This window comes from Stenella coeruleoalba (assembly GCF_951394435.1).
Source record: "Stenella coeruleoalba genome assembly, chromosome: 15".
In the NCBI taxonomy this organism is placed as follows: Eukaryota; Metazoa; Chordata; class Mammalia; order Artiodactyla; family Delphinidae; genus Stenella; species Stenella coeruleoalba.
In genome coordinates this window covers 12364184-12385276 of record NC_137161.1, presented here as the reverse complement: position 1 = coordinate 12385276, position 21093 = coordinate 12364184, and the positions used below count along the sequence as shown (strand labels likewise).

Sequence of the window (21093 nt, the reverse complement as noted above, 5' to 3'; positions counted from 1 at the left end):
AAAAAGTAGATAGAAACAGACTTCTAATATTTTCTTTCTACGTAAGGCTGTAGGAAACCACTGGTCTGAGCCATCTGGTTCATACCACAAGCATTATCTTTTTTTTTTTTTAATAAATTTATTTATTTTTGGCTGTGTTGGGTCATCATTGCTGTGCACAGGCTTTCTCTAGTTGCGGTGAGCGGGGGCTACTCTTTGTTGCGGTGCGTGGGCTTCTCATTGCAGTGGCTTCTCTTGTTGCGGAGCACGGGCTGTAGCCGTGCAGGTTTCAGTAGTTGTGGCTCGTGGGCTCTAGAGCGCAGGCTCAGTAGTTGTGGTGCACGGGCTTAGTTGCTCCGCGGCATATGGGATCTTCCCGGACCAGGGCTCGAACCCGTGTCCCCTGCATTGGCAGGCAGATTCTTAACCACTGCGCCACCAGGGAAGCCCACAAGCATTATCCTTTATCTCTTATTTCTAAAAGACTTTGGATTTTTTAATGCACATTTTAAAATCTATTGTAATAATATAAATTGTACCTGACTATATTCTCTGTTAGAAATTTCTTTTAGAACTTTACAGATTAAGGCTGAAGGCCCTTGGACTGCTAACCCCAAACCCAGTTGCCTATTTAGGTGTATAATTTTCTCTCTCTTTTCTTTTCTTTCTTTTTTTCTTTTTCTTTCTTTCTTTTTTTTTAAACATAAGTGATATCATTTATGATATCATTTTTCTGTGGAGGACCACATGCTAAATATTTAGGCTTTGTAGGTCGTATGGTCTCCATTTCAACTCTTCAACTCAGCTGTAGTAGCTGGAAATTATATCATATATCATTTATACTTGTACAGATTTTTCTGTGGCTTGCTTTTTACACCAGTGTTTTTAATGCCAGAACACTACATGCAAATTGAGGGCATTCCTGTGGACTGATAAATGATGTGTTATGCAACCATCTTACTTATCCCTCCCCGTCTAGAGGGGCATTGACAAGTAGCATCCCTGTGCAAGCAGCCTCCTTGGACACAAGTATCAGTGAGCCAGCTGCCCAGAGGCCTCCCTCCTCTGCCCTTCTTCCCATCCCTGCTTCGCATCAGCAAAAAATAAGACAGGAACTTCTACTCTCCATCTCTGTCAGTCCCTCATGGTCCAAGCCACCAGCATCTCCCCCCTAGACAGCTGAGGTGGCCTCATCATGGGTGCCCAGCTTCCACTGCTGTTGCCCTCCAGCCTGTTCCGTACTCAGGAGCCGGGCGGAGCCTTTAGAAATGTATCCCATCATGTCCATCCTTTGCTTACACCTGCTAGTACTTTCTACCTCACTCACTGTGCAGAGCACCTTCCTCAAGTGAGCCTGCCAAGCACGCTTCTGCCCCTGTGAGAAAAAGGACTGTCTTATCACTGTTGTACCCCCAGTGCCAAGACAACATCCGGTACAAGGAAGGGTGAGAAGGCAGAACTAGAAAGACCCACAGGCTGCAGGAACTCTGCTTTCTTCCGGCCCTGCCTCACAAGGGAGTAAAATTATACTTAAAACCCTTTTCCATTGGAACGGTAACGTGCCCTTTAAGGAGGGCATAGAGGGGCGAATACTTCCAATCTTTTTTTATATTTGATTTAAACATCTGTAATTCACCTCCATCTTTGCTTTGCACCGTCAGTGTTGGGTTCTGTGGGGCCTGCTTTTCAGCATTCACATTTTAGGAGCTCATAGACCATCCCACTCATAACCCAGTACTCAAAACGGACTTGAGTCCATTAGGAGTAAGGAGTCAGCAGTGTCCAAAAGCAGAGCTCATTTACCAGGTGGCCGGCACCAGAGCTTATTTACCAGGCGGCTGGCGCTGCCCTCACTGGAAGCCCGCATGGGGAGCAGTGATGAGAGCAGATGAGGTAAAAGGCATCTGGACTTGTTCTTCAAAAACACACTTGAGCACCTCCCCGCCTCCGTCTGGAGCTCTCTGGGGTTGGTCTTGAGCAGCAGAGTGTGTGCAGGCCTCTCTTTTGCTCACTCGGTCACTTGATCCAGCAATGTCGTATTTGTGCTCTCAGTCACTCTCTTTCCATCTGTTTTTCTTCCTGCTTATTGAATGGCGGCGCTTTCGAGGCTAATGATGGGGAAGAGCCATTGAGAAACGGCATCTGGCCTCCGCAGGGCGGCGCATCTTCCTGTTGCAGTGGTGGCGGCACTGTGGATCGCCTCAGGAGCTGTGTCTCTCTGGGCAGGTAGATCAAGAATGTGACACGCCAGAAACCAAAAAATAAAGAACAGAACAGCATTTGTCAGAGTCTGTACTAAGTCACTGGAAGCAGAGGGTGCCTTAGAATTCACAGATCCCAGAGGGCTTGTAGCAGATGAGTGGTTCTTTTTATGTGGTCAGCCATCAGGATAACCTGGAAGACTTGGAGAAAAACCGATTCCTGGGCTCCACCCAACAAGTTCTGTTAGAGGAAGTTTGTGTTGAGGTCCAGGAATCTGTATTTGTAACGAGCTCCCTCAGGTGACCATGAATCTCAGCCAGGCTTTGAAACCATCCTGACCTTTGAGTTCCCTTCCAGCTCTCAGATTGTCCCTGACGAAATCCAGGTCAGGCGTGAGGTGGCCCAGGCAGGCAGGCGGCCCCTGTCCAAACTGATCTGTCACCTGACCGAGAGGGCATAGCTCAAGCAGCCTCATCTGAAGAGGCTGCCGCACGGGTGACATGCAGTTTGATAACGTAGGTACAGAAGTCAGTTAGTTTTTTTACTTTAATTTTTGGAATAGAAAATACACCAACATGGTTTGATTCAACATTCAAAAAGAATGAAAGCCTGCTCTACAAAATGTGTTAGTCCCACCCCTGCCTACAGCTGCTTAGTTCTCCCTGCGCTCAAGCAAACCATGTTATCATTAGTTTTTTATGTATCTTACTGTTAGAAAAAAAAAAAAGTTTTTTAGCAGCTTGAGATATAATTCACATGCATACAATTCACCCATCTGAGGTACACAGTTCAGTGACTTTCGTACATTGACAGAGTTGTGGAGCCCTCACCACAATCTAATTAGAGACCATCTTATCCTCAGAAAGAAGCCCCGTTTTTGCTCATCAGCAGTCACTCCCTGTTTCCCTGGGATCCCCCCAGGTCTAGGCAGCCGCTGACTACTTTCCGTCTCTATTATGTATAGTTTTTAATCGCTCCATTTTTTACACAAGTGATTTTGCGCTGGGGGCTGTTCTACACGTGCTTTTCCACCATTGTGGGCTCTTCTGCCATCGGGAGTCAGGCTGGATGCTACGCTCTCAGGGTGGCTGTGCCTCCTGCACCCAGGAGAGCAGAGAGATCTGTGTGGGAACCGGAAGTTAAAGGCTGAGCCCACTGCCTGCCTCTTACTGCTGTGGGCGGCCTCAGCCCTGGCCTGGCAGAAACTTCTCATGTCTATGATTTCTGTGTTTAGAAACTCATCGCATATGGGCACATCACCGGCAATGCCCCCGACAGTGGAGCCCCCGGGAAGCGGCTGATTGACAGGATTGTTGAAACCATTTGCAATTGTTTTCAAGGCCCTCAGACCGATGAAGGAGTTCAGTTACAAATAATTAAGGTATTTCTGTCTGTCTGCCTGGTCTGGATTTTAAATGAGAAAGCTCATCGCCCTTGGGAATTTGGCTTTCTAATTTACCATGTGTTAGTTGTCTCAGGAGGTGCTGAGCTGGAACAGAAAAATGTAAGCATCACTTAGATCTTTTGTTAAGTGTCAGAACTGATTAGCATGGACTGAGACAAGAAGAGTGGAACCAGGTGTGTTTTCAAAGTAAACAGTTCCGCTGATAACTACATAAATTGCTTGTGAATTAAATTGACTTCAAATCCTTTGCTCTTTCCCCTCGAAATTCTGGATTCCCAGACTGCCATTTCTCAGCAGGTCCTCGTGTTGATACTTTTATCACCAATTTGCCCCGTCCTCTTACCCTCCCTTTCCTTCGCCCTGTTCCATTTCTGCTGCCAGGAATGGTTTGGCATGGGGTGGTCCCATCTGCTTGTCAGAGAACCGATCAGGATGGGTGCAGTCAGTGTTTCAAATCTTAAATCCTGGATGTATTAGCTTTGTGAGGGAGCTCCCTGTTAGCCACACCTTTCCTGAAGCTCCCTTGAAAACCCACCAGGGAACTCCGAAACTGACCCTCCCCCCCCCATCAAAACATGTATATTTTGTGATTGGTGTAGGTGAGATCAAGTTGGAGCACTTTCCCTCCTGAGACAAGTCTGTATTTTTGGCTTTTTAAAAAGTAAGCTGATAGAAAGCCCACTTCAGCGCAACTTATGTACTTTAAATGACTTGTATTCTATGGAGTTAATAATTGTGTTTAAACTCAAAGCAGTAGGGGGTTGGTTTTTGGTACTAATCATCCAGTTTAGTTTGCAGAGCCATCTTCTTAAACCAAACCAAATTAAAAACAAAGCCAAACCGTGTAGAAAAGTTTGGCTGTGAGGGGATGGGAGGTGGGTGCTCGTGAAGGTGAAGGTTGCGGATTTCTGTTTTAGGCTCTTCTGACTGCAGTGACGTCCCCGCACATTGAAATTCACGAGGGTACTATCCTGCAGACGGTCAGGACATGTTACAATATCTATTTGGCCAGCAAAAATCTCATCAATCAAACCACTGCCAAGGCTACTCTCACTCAGATGCTGAACGTCATTTTCACCCGCATGGAAAACCAAGTGGTGAGCGGTAGCAGTTATCAGCTGCCGGGGGGCGGGACACCATCCCATGCTGTGAACTGTTTCATGTGTGGCCTCGGTGCTTGGTGAAGATTCATAGCATTTTAAAATCAATCCCTTCCTCCTCTGAGTTCTCTGCACTCTGTTTTTATCCTTGCTTTAAAAAGCAGAGAGAGAATCTAGCATGGGTTTTGAAATTTGCATTCAGAATTTGCTTTGAGTTTGCTGCAGGAATTTATTTCCTTTTTAAAATTCTATCCTTCTGTTTGGAAATTTTTTATGCAACAGGCTGGCGTATTTTCTGTTCCTTATCAAAATGCTGGATCCATTTAGATTGAATCCCTTTTTCGTTGCCTTTCAGTTGCAGGAGGCCAGAGAATTGGAAAAACCAATCCATTCGAAACCCCAGTCCCCTGTGATCCAAGCTGCAGCAGTGTCCCCAAAGTTCAATCGTTTGAAACAGAGCCAGGCACACAGCAAACCAACAACTCCTGAGAAGACAGATTTAACCAATGGTGAACATGGCAGGAGTGGTTCTGGAAAAGTGAGCGCAGAGAATGGAGATGTGCCCAGAGAGAGAGACCCGTCGCTATCAGGTACGGCCCATGCGCTTCCCTGTCCATCCTGTATCCGAGGGGCAGGTGAAAGAGTTGTCTGGAGTCATCGCAGGAAACCTCTGATAGCAGCTCTTCTATTTCTGGGCCTCCCCCTTGACTTCCCTTTCGCTTTTCTCTTACGAAACACAGCCAGTGAGGCATGGTGTCTCAGATCACGTTGTCAGTTGTGCACTTTTCTTTGGATAGTTCCTGGAATGTATTGATATGTAGCCACTGCTACTTGATGTCAACTTCAGTGCCGTGGGTTCACTTTGGAGCATTTGTCTCCCAGGAGTTAATCGTTTGGGTAGTTGATCGTTCAGTGTCTGTTTTATCTCCCAGAGGAGGACAAGGACCTCCTCTGTCTCGTATCCACAGGATCTCCGTGCTTTGCCCACTGCCGGACAGTTAGTTGCTATTTACGGACATCTGTGAAGGGAGCCAGAAGGTGGGTGGGTGGGTGGATTCATAGAGAAACAGATAAACAGGTAGCTTTGTTTTCTTCTTCTGAGACCAAGTACACTATTTGGTTGTGTTTGCTTTTTTAATTGAAAGCTATATTCCACACCTGGTGATAGTCTTAAAGTAAGTAAAACATTAGGCATGAAATTTTGGTCTGGGTTGTCATATATTTCTGAATGTTTGCATCTCTCTCTGGGCAATTTGTACAAACCAGATCCTAAGTTCATATATTTTTCAAGAATGTACCTTCTTGCCAAGTGATTCTGCCAAATAATTCTTCGCTCTAGCTGACGGCTCTACAGTGAAGTATCTGACCCATCTTTTTTTTTTAATGTTTTTTTATTGTGGTAAAATTCACATAATATAAAACATACTATTTCAACCATATTTAACTGTACAATTCAGTGACACTAAGCACATTTCACATTGTTGTGCCACTCTCACCATCATCCGTCTCCCGAAATTTTCACCTTTCTGAACTGAAACTCTGTCCCCATTAAACACTGACTCCCCATTCCCCTCCCCACCCCCTGGCCCCTGGCATCCATCAGTGTACTTTCTGACTATGAATTTGACTATTCTAGGTATTTCGTATAAGTGGAATCAAACAGTATTTTTCTGCACCTACTGTATATTGGGACGCATTTTTAAGGTTAACTTAATATATGTCTACAAACAGATTGTGTTGTTTTTCTCCCCGTGCTATACAGTAGGTTCTCATTAGTTATCTGGTTTATACATGGTAGCGTATATATGTCTGACCTGCCTTTATAATTGGTCTCATATCTTTTTCTGCCCCATTATTGGTAATGACGTCTGTTGATGGTATGTTCGCTACCAAAGAGACCATACTTGAGCAGTTTTTGTTCATCTGTAATTTACCAGTGCTTGGCACAGGTAGGAACAGACCAAGTGTTGTTGCTGGCATGTTGCTCTGTATCAGTTTACCCAAGGCAAGGATCAAAGAAAAAGTTGCCACAAAGAACTACATGTGTGTCTCGTGTGAACACTGTTGCAGGCTACTCAGTCCCACTGTCATGTGTCTTGGAAGGTGCTCAGGAAGTCCTGGCCCACCCTCTGTATGTGTCATCGTCTTTGCCTTATTAACTCTCAGGGCAAGGACCAGGAAGGTTTTTACTGTAACCTTTATCAGACTGTGCTCAATCAATCAATATTAATATTTAAACAGACTGTAGTAAGCATAGCTGTGCAGATGTAAAAGCAAGTCTCTCTGAGCTGTAAGAACGTCCTTCCACTACAGCCCATTTTCCACATGGCAGCCAAAGTGATCTCTTAAAAGCATGAATTAGATCACCACCACCCCTCTGCTTAAAGCCCTCTGATAATTTCCCATCCCGTCCCATTCAGAGTGAAGTCTATGCCTGCCCCATCCCCACGGCTTCCAAGGCCCTGTGTGGCCTGGCCCCACCCACCTCCCTACACCCTTCTTTTACTTCCTTTCCCCTTGTTTGCGATAGTGGTTCTGGTTCTTGAAAGTGTGGTGCTTGCTCTTGGTGCCTTCACACTTACTGTCCCTTCCTTGTCCCCCCCTTTGTCTTCAGGTCTCTCAGTTCTAACTGATCCCTCTCTCTGAAGCTCCCCATCACTCTGTCCCATCATCCTCTTTTATTTTCCTCATAGCATTTTTTTTTCATCCGTTGTAAGGTTGCTTTATTTTCCTTTTAGTCCAGCGGCAGATTTTTTAAATATATATAATTTTATTTATTTATTGGCTGCATTGGGTCTTTTTTTTTTTTAACATCTTTATTGGAGTATAATTGCTTTACAATGGTGTGTTAGTTTCTGCTTTATAACAAAGTGAATCCGTTATACATATACATATGTCCCCATATCTCTTCCCTCTTGTGTCTCCCTCCCTCCCACCCTCCCTATCCCACCCCTCTAGATGGTCACAAAGCACCGAGCTGATCTCCCTGTGCTATGCGGCTGCTTCCCACTAGCTATCTATTTTACGTTTGGTAGTGTATGTATGTCCATGCCACTCTCTCACTTTCTCCCAGCTTACCCTTCCCCCTCCCCGTATCCTCAAGTCCATTCTCTAGTAGGTCTGCGTCTTTATTACCATCTTGCCCCTAGGTTCTTCATGAACATTTTTTTTTTTTTAGATTCCATATATATGTGTTAGCATACGGTATTTATTTTTCTCTTTCTGACTTACTTCACTCTATATGACAGACTCTAGGTCCATCCACCTCACTACAAATAACTCAATTTCATTTCTTTTTATGGCGGAGTAATATTCCATTGTATATATGTGCCACATCTTTATCCATTCATCTGTCGATGGACACTTCGGTTGCTTCCATGTCCTGGCTATTGTAAATAGAGCTGCAATGAACATTTTGGTACATGACTCTTTTCGAATTATGGTTTTCTCAAGGTATGTGCCCAGTAGTGGGATTGCTGGGTCGTATGGTAGTTCTATTTTTAGTTTTTTAAGGAACCTCCATACTGTTCTCCATAGTGGCTGTATCAATTTATATCCCCACCAACAGTGCAAGAGTGTTCCCTTTTCTCCACACCCTCTCCAGCATTTATTGTTTGTAGATTTTTTGATGATGGCCATTCTGACCGGTGTGAGATGATATCTCATTGTAGTTTTGATTTGCATTTCTCTAATGATTAATGATGTTGAGCATTCTTTCATGTGTTTGTTGGCAATCTGTATATCTTCTTTGGAGAAATGTCTATTTAGGTCTTCTGCCCATTTTTGGATTGGGTTGTTTGATTTTTTGATATTGAGCTGCATGAGCTGCTTGTAAATTTTGGAGATTAATCCTTTGTTGGTTGCTTCATTTGCAAATATTTTCTCCCATTCTGAGGGTTGTCTTTTCATCTTGTTTATGGTGTCCTTTGCTGTACTGCATTGGGTCTTTGTTGCTGTACGCGGGGAGGGCTACTCTTCATTGTGGTGCATGGGCTTCTCATTGTCGTGGCTTCTCTTGTTGCGGAGCACAGGCTCTAGGTGCGCAGGCTTCAGTAGTTGTGGCTCGTGGGCTCTAGAGCGCTGGCTCAGTAGTTGTGGCACACGGGCTTAGTTGCTCCACAGCATGTGGAATCTTCCTGGACCAGGGCTCGCACCCATGTCCTCTGTATTGACAGGCGGATTCTCAACCACTGCCCCACCAAGGAAGTCCCCCTCATAGCACTTATTACTACCCCAAATCACTGAAGAGTTTGTGTTCACTTGCTCCTGGTCTAAGACCTTGGCCACCCTGTTTACCACAATATTCCCAACACCTGGTCTGGTGCCCAGCACACATATTCAGTAAATACATTTTTTTAACTTAAAATTCTGTTCTAACAAAGTATGCTTTACACCTAGTATATTGCTGTGGATTTTGTTGCCAGTATGATAAACCCCGTGAGGCTTCTCCCAAGAACGTGGGCATCAGATTGCCTGGAGAAATCAGACCCAAACCTGCCAATGGTAGGTCAGAATGGAGGTGCACCGTCACCCTTACAAAGAGTGACTGGCTTCCACTTCTCCAGATGTGGCTCTAAAGAAAGAACGACACATCCAGCTCTCCTGCGGGTTCCATCCTGTGGAATGGCCGTCACGTAGCCACCCCTGGCTAAGCAGTCACTGTGCCAGGAGTGGTGCTTGCTACCTGGGTGCTCCACATACGTTGTCCTGCTTTACTGGGAACCCTTCCTGGGCCTTCTTGGGATAATGTGCCTCCCAGTGAAATATGTGTGGGTGACAATTCACCGACAGACCAGAGCATCTTTTTCCCCTCAGCAGTTTTTCATCCCAAGTTGATAAATCTACAATTTGTCAGTCTTATCGGCCTGAGCAAGAAGTGGATCAGATAGCTCTTTGTAAATTCGCAAAATGAGATTTCTGAGCCTGTGACATGCTAGCTTATGTGAATTTTAGGGCATGGCCAGCAGCCTTCCCTTGGGACCTCACCCCATTTGTCCATTCACACCCCTCCGATGGCCCAGCTATTCTCGTCAATTTTTTGAAAAACAGCTTGATTGAAATACAATTCACATTCCATAAGTTCAGCCGTTTAAAATGTACAGTTCAGTTCTTTTTAGTATGGTCACAGAGTTTGCAACAGTCACCACAATCAGTTTTAGAGCATTTTTATCACACCCAGCCCTGTACCCACGAGCAGTCACTTCCCCTTTTCTTCTAAGTTTATTTTTAAGATTCTGACTATTTAACTCCCAGCATTAGACTTTAGCATTTTTACATGTATACAGCTAATATGTAGCTGTTGTAGGTACAGAGTTACCAGTGTGTTCACAGATTTCTTAGCTCACTTTTTTCATCTTGCAACCCATTCTTTAAGGGAAAAACAACCCAACTCTTAGGTACTACAAAATAGAGAAAATGTATCCTCCCTCAGCTAGTGTGGAGGTTCTGATCAGACAGCCTGGGTTCAGATCATAACTGACCACTTAGTAGCTCTGTGACCTTGAGCAAAATCTTTAACCTCTCTGAGCCTCAGTTTCCTCATCTTTAAAATGAGAATACAACTGGTACTTATAGGTTTGTGAGAATTAATGAGAACAGTGTCTGGCACTTAGGGCTCTATAAGTGTTTGTTGTTATTATCTTTCATATAAGTTTCAGCTTAAAAAATGAGTTAGTTTAGAGAAAAAAATTACAAATATTTCAAATGGTAATCAGACTTGAAGTTAATGGGAACAGTGCAGTAGGATAACGTGAGTCTGTTTTCCATGTTAATGATACCAGATCCTCTGCTTTAGGAATTTTCTTATTTTTGTTGACCAGAAAAAAAAAGGGTCTGGGGAATTCCCTGGCTGTCCAATGGTTATGACTCCACGCCTCCACTACAGGGGGCGTGGGTTCAATCCCTGGTCGGGGAACTAAGATCCCGCATGCTGCACAGTGCTGCCTGGCCAAAAAAAAAAAAAAACTAAAATAGCTTTAAACAGACAAACAAACAAAAGTTCTCAGGCTAACTCTTTATCAAAACAACAAAATGTACCCACAGGTCCCCCTTCTTTCTGACTTGTTTTTGACACAGCCTGCTTTACAGGGAGGTTTTGCAGCTCATTGGTTTATAGCATTTTTATTAGCTGTGTAATGGACATTTATTTTGGGACAATAAGTTGTCCAATGTATTTCATACATTTGAGGAACCGTATTGGTGTGTGGCCAGAATGTGACAGCAAACAGCCTTATGCCTTGGTTTTTCCCTTTAGTTTTCTTACGTGTTACCAAATGCTTAGATGCTGGACATCACCAAAGCCTTGTTTCTAGGAAACAGGTGTATGTCATATTTCATTGTCACCGCATGCACACACTTGCCCCTTCTAACTCCTGGTCTCCCTTCTCCCACTCTACTTTTTCCCTAGCATGTAGCAGAAAGTATAATTTACTTATTTATTATCCTAGCTAAGATGTAAGTACCATGAGAGTAAGGATCTTTGACTGACTAATTTTTATTTTTTTAATTGAAGTATAACTGACTTACCACCTGATATTAGTTTCAGGTGTACACCATAGTGATTTGATATTTTTAGAGGCAACAAACTGTACACAATTATCACAATATTATTGACTGTGTATCCTGTGCTGTGCATTACATCCCTGTGACTTATTTATCATATAAGTGGTAGTTTGTGCCTCTTAATCTCCTTCACCTATTTTACCCCATACCCCACCCCCCTCCCCTGTGGCAACCACTAGTCTGTTCTCTGTATCTGTAAGTCTATTTCTGTTTTGTTATATTTGTCCATTTGTTTTGTTTTTTATATTCCACATATAAGTGAAAACATAGAGGATTTGTCTTTTTCTGACTTATTTCACTTAGCATAATACCCTCTAGGTCCATCCATGTTTTCACGAATGGCAAGATTTCCTTCTTTTTTATGGACTAAAGGACTCCTAGCCGAGTCACGCCCCTTCTAAGGAGCCTTCCTGGAAGCCTGTGCCATCTCCGTTACTTAGGCTTGCCCCTCATTGGCTAAAACTGGGTCACATGGCCACCCTTTCTACTAGGAAGGCCAGGAAATGTAGGCACAGCCCCTTCCAAAACAGAAATAGAGCTCTCTGAGGAAGAAGGATCTGAGTTAGGTAACTGGCAGTGCCTGCCTCAGGGGTTGTTGTCTAGCTGGCTAGGGAGGGGGTGGCAGCAAGGTTTTCTCCAATCAGAACCTAGTCAAGGTGTCTATCTTATTTTACTTGGGGACAGAGTCTGTGGAACAGGTAGGGTCTGTTACCTAATCAGTAACGGCCAGGTGGTGGCCGCTGGACTTCCCCGCAAACCAGCAAAACCAGTGTTTTTTAAGTGTACTCAGAACTTTGCAAGGATTTGATTTGATTTGGTTGTCCCACATTTTCACAGCAGGCTTGAAACTTAAACACAGCAGCCTTCTTGGTGGTCATTACACCATCCAGGAAAGCCTCTTCTGAGCCCTGCAGGCGGTCATGTCAGCAGGGGAAGCGGCCCAGGGTTCCTGTGTGGAGTCCTGCTGCTTCTGGGCCGCTAGTGGGATTCCTCAGCAACAGCGCCCTCTGCAGGAACCTTCCACGGGAGTCTGGACTTCCTGACTCCCCACCCCTTCCTAGCCTGAGACTATTTTAATTTTGAATGGGTGCTGGTACGGATCCAGCCTGTCAAGGAAGATAGGTTAAACACTCTTATCCCTCAAAAAAATGGTGATCCTGATGCTGTTTAAATGGAAAAACAGCAGTGAAGGAAAGGGGAGATCCATGTTGAAATGGAAATTTTACTTTTCTCTGTAGGAGTGAAAGATAGTGAAGGCTTTAGCTAACTGAAAGTGCTTTCAACATGGCTAGTTGGGAAATTTCAATATGGACTTAGTCTCCAGGGCCAGGCAGATGGCAGAAACGAGAAAGCTTCTATCACCAGGGCATCGTGAATGTCTTAATGCAATTACGCTCTACACATAAAACACGCAGGCCTAAGAAAAATTAACGTTTGAGTGCTCTTCTTTTCAGGCATCATCTTAAACGCTTTACGTGTTTTATCTTATCCAGTTCTCACAAACCCTGTGAGGTAGGTGCTGTTGTAATCATCCTTGTTTACTGCTGAGGAAACCAAGGCTCGGGGCAGTTACTTAAGTTCCCACATTGGGAAGTGGTAGAGCGGGATCTGAACCAGGCATACTGGCTCCAGAGCCCTCACTCTCAATCACTGTGTTGAGGAACATTTTCTCTCTGAGGTTCTTAAAACACCCTACCCTGTCAGTCTTCCATTTTTACCGCTCTTGTCAGAGACATGCTACTAGGCATGTGTTCCTTTCCTACTCTCTGTGCTTGACCTCAAGGAGGATAGACAATTGGGAGCGGCATGGAATGAGGCAGCAGGACATCTGCAGAGTTCATGCCCTGGCTAAAGGGGACAGCTGCTCCTGGTTCTAGCCGGTTGGGGCCAGTGTTACCAGATATTCTTTTTTTTTCTTTAAATAGAAGCGAGATCTGGATTTTTATGACATGTCTCCCAGTTTTTAAATGTTCACAGCTAATTCAGAAGTTTTAGAAAGCAGTGCATAGGCACAGCAAAGGAAACAATCAACAGAGTGAAAATGCAACCTATGGATTGGGAGAAAATATTTGCAAACTATATATCTGATAAGGGGTTAACATCCAAAATGTCATACAAGAGTAAAAAACCACAAATAAGCCCACTGAGAAATGGGTAAAGGACCTGAATAGACATTTCTCAGAAGACATACAAATGGTCAGCAGACATTTAAAAAGGTGCTCAACTTCACTAATAACCAGGAAAATAGAAATCCAAAGCGCAATGAGATACCACCTCATGTCTGTTAGAATGACTTTCATCAGAAAGAGTTGGAGGGGATGTAGAGAAAAGGGAACCCTTGTACCCCGTTGGTAGGAATGTAAGTTGGTACAGCTGTTACAAAAAACAGTATGGAGAGAAAAAAGAACAGTATGGAGGTTCCTCAAAAAATTAAAAATAGAAATATTTTATGATCCAGCAATTCTGTTTCTGAGTATGTAGCCAAAGGAAATGAAATCAGGATCTTGAAGAGATAATCTACACTCCTATGTTCATTGCAGCATTATTCACGATAACCAAGATATGGAAACAACGTAAGTGCCCATCAACAGATGAATGGAAAAAGAAGATGTGGTTATATACATACAGTGAAATCTTATTCAGCCTTAAAAAAGGATATCCCACCAGTTGTAACAACATGGATGGACCTGGAGGGCATTATACTAAGTGAAAGAAGCCAGTCACAAAAAAGACAAATACTGCATGATTCCATTTATATGAGGTGTACCTAGAGTAGTCAGATTCATAGAGATAGTGTAGAAAGGTGGCTGGGGAAATGGGGAGATGTTTGTCAGGGGTACAAAGTTTCAGTTATGCAACATGGATAAGTTCTGGAGATCTAATGTACAACTGTGTGACCAGAGTTAACAGTACTGTGCTATACACTTGAAATTTGCTGAGTGTAGATCTTAAGTGTTTTCATCAGAAAAAAAAAAAGGAAAAAAATAAGGTAACTATGTGAGGTGATGAATATGTTAATTGTCTTGTTTGTAGTGTTTATTTCACAGTGTATGCATATATCAAATCATCAAGTCATACACCTTAGATATATATAATTCTTGTCACTTATAGCTCACTAAAGTTTGGGGGTGGGGGGAAGCAGGGTATAGGCTAAACAGTGCGTATCTGCAGACCAGATGTACCCGGCAGCCACCACTTCCCAGCCTCTGATTTAACTCATCAAGCCTGCAGCTCCTCTGATGAAATGTATGCATCAGGCTGATATTTCTTGGGTGTTGAATGTGTACAAGGGACTAACAGATTAGGAACTGTCATCATAATTCTGTTAAATCATAGCATAAGAGAATGTTGGAACTAGAAAGGAACTTGGAAATATCTAGCCATTTGTTTACCAAATCATGGCGTAGATGAGATCTTAGACGGCTCATAGGTGAATGGTTTTTATTTTAATAGTTGTATGTTTATTTTAACACGCATTCAGAAAGTATGATTAGCGTGTGAAGCCTGTGATTTTGTGAATGTTAGTTACTGTTTAAGGTGAGTTAAAGAGCACTGTTAAATATGTATGTATGTACCAAAATATCTACAAGTCCTTTCCTTAGTACCATTCCTTCAAATAAAGTAATTTGGTACCCCCCCAAAAAAAAGTGTATGTAAATATGTGTGTAATAAATATAATAATATAAGTGGTGCATGAAAATGGCAAAAATTGTGAAGGTTGTGTGAGAATGACTGAAGTATGAGTAACACTGATGTAGACTAAATCATCTTATTTAGATGAAAAAACAGGTTTAGAAGATTTTGCCTGTGGCTGCGGACTTTTCTAACTTCCATTCAAGTTCTTTTTTGCCCTCTAAGAAAAGCATATAACATCAGTATTTTCCACATAAAGTTACTTACCCATTTAAATAATTATGATGGTTTTATTTGTCAATTAGCCCTCAGTAAAGCTGGGTGGTGGAGAATAAATAAATAGTTACGGTGAGTATCGACTGAAAAAAAATGCACAGTTGAGAATAAAAGTTGAGAATTATGTTTTATTGGTGGACAAACCTGAGGACTTAAGCCAGGACACAGCCTCTCTGCAGGCCTGCTCCGAAGAGATCAGGGAGGAGCCAGGGTATAGAGGAGTTTTTGCAACAAAGACCAGGTAGTCGGAACTTCAAAATATTACTGTTAATTAAAGAAAACCAGATATCTCAAGTTAATGAATTGAGTACTTTTCTGTGTATGGGAAGATGCAAGAGTCTGGGCTCATTGAAGTCATTCCTTTGATGTGCACCTTAACTATCTGGGGCCAGTATACTGTGCTTTCCCATCCTGAGTCCCCTTAGGGTGCACCCTTTGGAGGTGGCTGCAGTGGCTGAGGGCGTGGTGTCATTTGTCTCCATCCTGAGTTCCCCCGGGGCTTACCGTAGGGGGCGACTCTGGTGGCTTGTTGGCTGCAACATCTTTTGTTTACTGATATGATATGTGGGGCAACATTTTTCTTTCACATGAGTTAAGTGCTCAATGAAAATACTTGGTGCTGCTTCTGCAGGATCTAGTGGACCAAGCACAGAACTCATAAAAATAGTGGCCTGATTGAAAATCCTCGTTAAGGAAGAATTTAAAGGGTTATTTTGGTTTTGTTTATTTAACATGATGGTCTTTTTGTCAGTGATGTTTTATAAATCAGTAATATTTGCTTCCAAAAGTCTAGTCAAGTGCTGTTTACTAGTTCTCCCAGAACTAGTTTTCTACAAAAACAACTGGTACCAAACCTCTTCCACTTAAACAGTTAACATTTTATAGAATAACTCAATTTAAAATTTAGTAAATTCTCAACTGTCACATTAGAAATCTCATGCTAAGTTCTGGGCTTACAGTGTGGGAAAACAAAGCAGCAGAAGGCATGTCATTTACCAGGGCTCTGTGGTACACGAGGTGAAGGGACAAGATGAAGCTGCTTCTTCTGTTCTGCCAGGAACTATAGCTGGATACAGTCCAGCTCCTGTCTCCAAGCCGGGGTGGTAGAGAGGGCCCTGGGCCAGCAGCTGTGACTCAGGAAGGACGAATGTATAAGACAGCGAGGTCTTAGTGTTCCACAGAGGGAAAACCGAGTCATAGCAGATGCTGCCTCTGAGTTTCCAGATTTCCTGGGACACAATCAGATTTGGCTTTGGAGAGGGCTTATTTGTACCCTTGCCTTCCGACTGCGACTCGTAATCTCCTTCTCCACCTTCCTTAGTTTTCCCTGGAAATGCCCACACGTATGTGTTTGCATTTGTGTATTTGGTGTATGTGTAGGGATCGAAGATGGAGCTCAGGAAGTGGTGAAGGAGATCTTAGAAGATGTGGTCACGTCTGCAGTTAAAGGTAAGAACCAAGACCCCAGCCTTTCCTCCTACTCGTTCCTTCATAGAAGTCCCCAGCCAGGTATTTTAGTGCCCACCCCCAGTAAACTCATGGAAACTGAGTCTGCCCCTGTCTGCCCACCTTTCATATGGAATTCAGAAATTACTTGTCGTTAGTGATTGGCATTATTCTCACTCGGGTTGGGTTCAAGAAGCACAGTCTGACAATGTTAAGAGTTGGGTGCTCCACATGAAGATGCAGAGGGCCACTCCTGTATACAGCCAGGTTTTTCCAGAAGTGGACGGGGAGCCCTGAGGTGGTGAATTTTCCTGGCCAGCCATTGATGTATCCAGGGGACCATCCCCACGTCAGCAGGTATCAGATGCACAGGGAGGCTTTGTTCATTTTGTTAGACTTCATTCTTAACTCCCTCAGTTTTTGGTGTAGTTTCAGTGGAATTAACCTTGTATAGCTCGGAATGATTATCAGATGATTTTTCCTTTGTTTTTACCCAAAATTTCAGGTCAGTGGTTATGTGCTGAACACTCAGCTCCAGTGCCAATAAACCACTAATGGATTGAAAAGTCAATAAATTAGTGGGTTGCAATCAGCGTTTTCTAAATGGAAGAGAATAAAATGAAAATAGATGCAAGCTGAATGTGACTCATCTAGTAATGTTAAGCATTGTTTCATGAAACATGTTTCAGTGATTTATTTATGTGCACATGTGTATAACTGGGTCATGACTGTTAAAATGTATTTCTTAGTGAGGGTCATGGTCAAAGAAGTTTGACCCACTGCTCTAAGCCCTATCCTTTTATTAATTTAGGGTACCACCAAACTATATTCATAGATTTCATTATTTAACTTTTTATAGAAATGTCTTTAAAATAATACCTTTAGATTTTTTTTTTCCTGGGGCCAATGCAAGAAGTTCTCACATAATAAACACTTATCTGTCTTGTTCACTGCTATATCCCTCAGCCCCTAGCACAGAGCTGGGCACATAATAGGTGCCTGATAAATATTTGTTGAATGAATATATGCTTCAAAAACCATTATGGACAGTTAACGCTTATTAAGTTGTTCGGTGTCCCTTAAATATATAATGATCCACATGGTAAATTCCTCATAGAGTTCAGATGTTCTGCTAATCATCAGATATGCTTTCTTTCATTAAATGATGGAATCTATTTAATTCTTTGTCTTTTCCTTTTCCACATGGCTGCCAGGAAGCTCAGGTCTACATTTCTTTTTTTCATGTGACTAAGGTTTTCTATCATAACTATCAAACTCTTTTCATTTACGTAACTCTTGTTCTCTAACCCCTTTATTAGTAGCCCTTTTTAAAAAAAAAATCGGTGCTTTTTATGTTTAGCTGGTTCTAATCTTCTTTGGAAGTAGGTAGGGGTGGGCAGGACTGCTGTATTGCACAATTCTGAAGGCACCACTGACCTGGGCCACAATATGAAGGAAGCCACCTGGGAGTGGGGCTGTGGGTAATAGACACATATAGCCAGAGCAGGGCAGTGGCTCAGGGAAAGGGAAAAAGCAGTAGCTGGAAAGTTATGTGAATAACTTCTTCTTGGTGTGAGGCCACCTTTTAGGGTAAGTACTAACTTGGTAATGACTTTTGCATTGTATTTTAAGAAGCAGCACAAAAGCACAGTCTGACGGAGCCTGAGAGGGTCCTGGGTGAACTGGAGTGCCAGGAACATGCCGCGCCCCCAGCAGCTGACGAAAACTCACAGACCAATGGGATAGCGGACGACAGACAGTCCTTGTCATCGGCAGATAATCTGGTACGTTGGTGATCTTCCTATCAGGCTTGTTTTGGTTTTTACTGTTTTAGAAGATGCAGAATTAAATCTCTATCAGAGGAAGCGAGTGAAAACCAACAAGCCCTGTTCAATTCTTTAGCCACACCATCCTGGCCTGATAGTCTTTGTGTTAACAGGTTCCATTCTTGGAACATGCTAATGTTGGTGGTATATAATAGGGTTGTTAAACTGTATTTATTCAGACTTTTAAAAACTTATATTTCCTGCCCTTTTTCTTTTCTCTCAAAATGGTGTATATTCATTATAGAAAAATAAGAAAATACAGAGAAGGAAAATAAGGAAATAGAAGTTATCCATAATCTTCTAACCCAGAGATAACATTTGTTAACATTCTACTTATACTCTCGATTTTTCTCTCCCTCCCATGTTTTTTACCACTTAAATGTAGTAACACAACGTACATGCTGTTTTGTAACCTGCTTTTTAAATTTGAGGTATATTAACATCCTTTCAGGGCCCCCCTAAATGTGTCTGCTACATTATTATTATTTTTTTAGGTAGCTGCTTTGTTCTCTTGAAAACAGTATATATAAACATTCAAAACAGGAAGAAATGATATTAACATCCCACCTGAACCCACTCTCTCGCTGTACCTTTTCACCAATGTTTCTCAACCTTTTAAATGATCTGTCTCTCACACACACACACACACACGCACACGCGCACACACACACACACACACACACACGGGAGCCTTTTTATGTATTTTTCCCATTCATCACCCTGTTTCATGAAATTTTAAAGCTATTGGTAAACTAGATACCTGTTTATGTACTGTATGTATATCTGTGCTTTATACATATAAAGAATGATTTTTTCCCACACCCATTGCCCCCGCCCCCAACCAGTTTTTGCCCCTGTCTTAGTCTGTATAGGCTGCTGTAACAGAATACTATTTACTGGGTGACTTGTAAACAACAGAAATGTGTTTCTCACAGTTCTGGAAACTGGGAAGTCCAAAATCAAAGTACCAGCAGTTTCAGTGTCTGGTGAGAGTCTGTTTCCTGGCTCACAGATAACTGTCTTCTTACTCTGTCCTTCTGGCAGAAGGGGCGAGGGAGCTCTCTTGGGCCTCTTTAATAAGGACACTAATCCCATCCATGAGAGCTCCACCCTCATGACCTAATCACCTCTCAAAGGCCCCACCTCCAAATACTGTCACATTAGGATTAGGTTTCAACATGTGAATTTTGGGGTGGAGTAGGGGGCACAGACATCCAGTCTGTAGCAGTCCCCTTGGGGTTATATCATCCCCATTAAGAATGCACTTATATAGGGATGTACTTAAATCCACACAAGGTATTTGTGTGTTATGTACTAGGCTGCAACTTTGTTCACTCAACACTGTTTTATGGGCATCTTTTTACATCAGTAGTACATATATGTCTAACTAATGTTTTTAATGGCCATGTGAAATTCTATCATGGATTACCATAATGTAACAGTTCCCTATTAGGTTTTTGGGTTATTTTCAGTTTAATCACAGGAGACAGTTCTACATTGAACATCCTTGTAGATAGATCTTATGCCCATCCTTAATTCTTTATGATAAATTCACACAAGTGGTATCGTTGGGTCAAGAGTTGGGAGCTTTAAGGCTTTTGTTCCTTAACATCAAATTAGGTGGCCAGGAGGGCAATGGTCGAATTTCTGCCCACTTGGAGGCTCTCAGCACTCATTTTCCCATTCCCTCATTAAAACTGAGCAGTAGCATTCATTCAAATCTTTGCTGGTCTGATGGAAGAAAGATCCTGCCTTAATAATTAGTAGTAAGGTTATTTTCGTTTATCTGTTATTGGCATTTCTTGGTAAATTGTTTACTCATGCTTTCTGCCTGTTTTTCATTTGGGAGTAGGGTTTCCATATTTCCTGAAAGAATTATGAGAACTTTTTGTATGTTGAGGATTTAATCCTTGTCATATATTGCAAATATTTATTTTAAAAAAATTCTAATGTAGCTTACTTTTTTATTTAAAGAAGTTTATTTTAAAACAAACACCTGTCATTTTTTCCCCCATTTATCCTGCAATAATATTCTTAGAAATACCTTTTTTACCCAAGCTAATATAAATAATTACCTATATTTGTTTTGGGATTTTTTATGGTTTAACCTTTGCTCGTTTATCATTTTAAACCACCCACACCCACTTTTTGAAGGACAAGGAACAATTTTTAGAATTGCTGTAATGACTCCCCCATAAGCTCCTGTTTTGACATATTGTTTCCTCCTCCACATCCCTCACTTCCCCATTGAATAAATACTGGGTGGGCGAAAAGGTTCGTTCAGTTTTTTCCATAAGATGGCTCTAGTAGCACTTAGTCGTCTTTAACTTCATTTGAAACAGGTTTGTTAAATTGTATGTGACAGCTGTCATATCAGCAGACATTTAAAAATAAGAAATCAAAATTGGTGAATTTTTGTGTAGCCGTTTTAATATTGAAGATGGAAGAAAAAAGCAACATTTTCATGCTTTATTATTTCAAGAAAGGTAAAAATGCAGCTGAAACGCATGAAAAGATTTGTGCAGTATATGGAGAAGGTGCTGTGACTGATCAAATGTGTCAAAAGTGGTTTGCAAAGTTTTGTGCTGGAGATTTCTCGCTGGACGATGCTCCCAGTTTGGGTAGACCAGTTGAAGTTGATAGTGATCAAATCGAAACAATAATT

General features: G+C 42.3%; 1 protein-coding gene across 2 annotated transcripts in view; it reads left to right on the top strand.

The window, feature by feature from the left end:
* ARFGEF2 (ARF guanine nucleotide exchange factor 2) overlaps nucleotides 1-21093 on the top strand; it is a 99352-nt gene that overhangs the window by 19253 nt on the left and 59006 nt on the right. Inside the window, exons 4-8 of one of the 2 annotated variants that reach the window (XM_079944288.1) lie at nucleotides 3416-3562; nucleotides 4504-4683; nucleotides 5042-5276; nucleotides 16537-16605; nucleotides 18235-18386. In XM_079944288.1, the coding sequence (XP_079800414.1) occupies nucleotides 3416-3562; nucleotides 4504-4683; nucleotides 5042-5276; nucleotides 16537-16605; nucleotides 18235-18386 (783 nt within the window). Of the gene's footprint in view, nucleotides 1-3415; nucleotides 3563-4503; nucleotides 4684-5041; nucleotides 5277-16536; nucleotides 16606-18114; nucleotides 18387-21093 lie in introns of those variants that run through there. The other variant, XM_079944289.1, reaches the window with a different exon arrangement.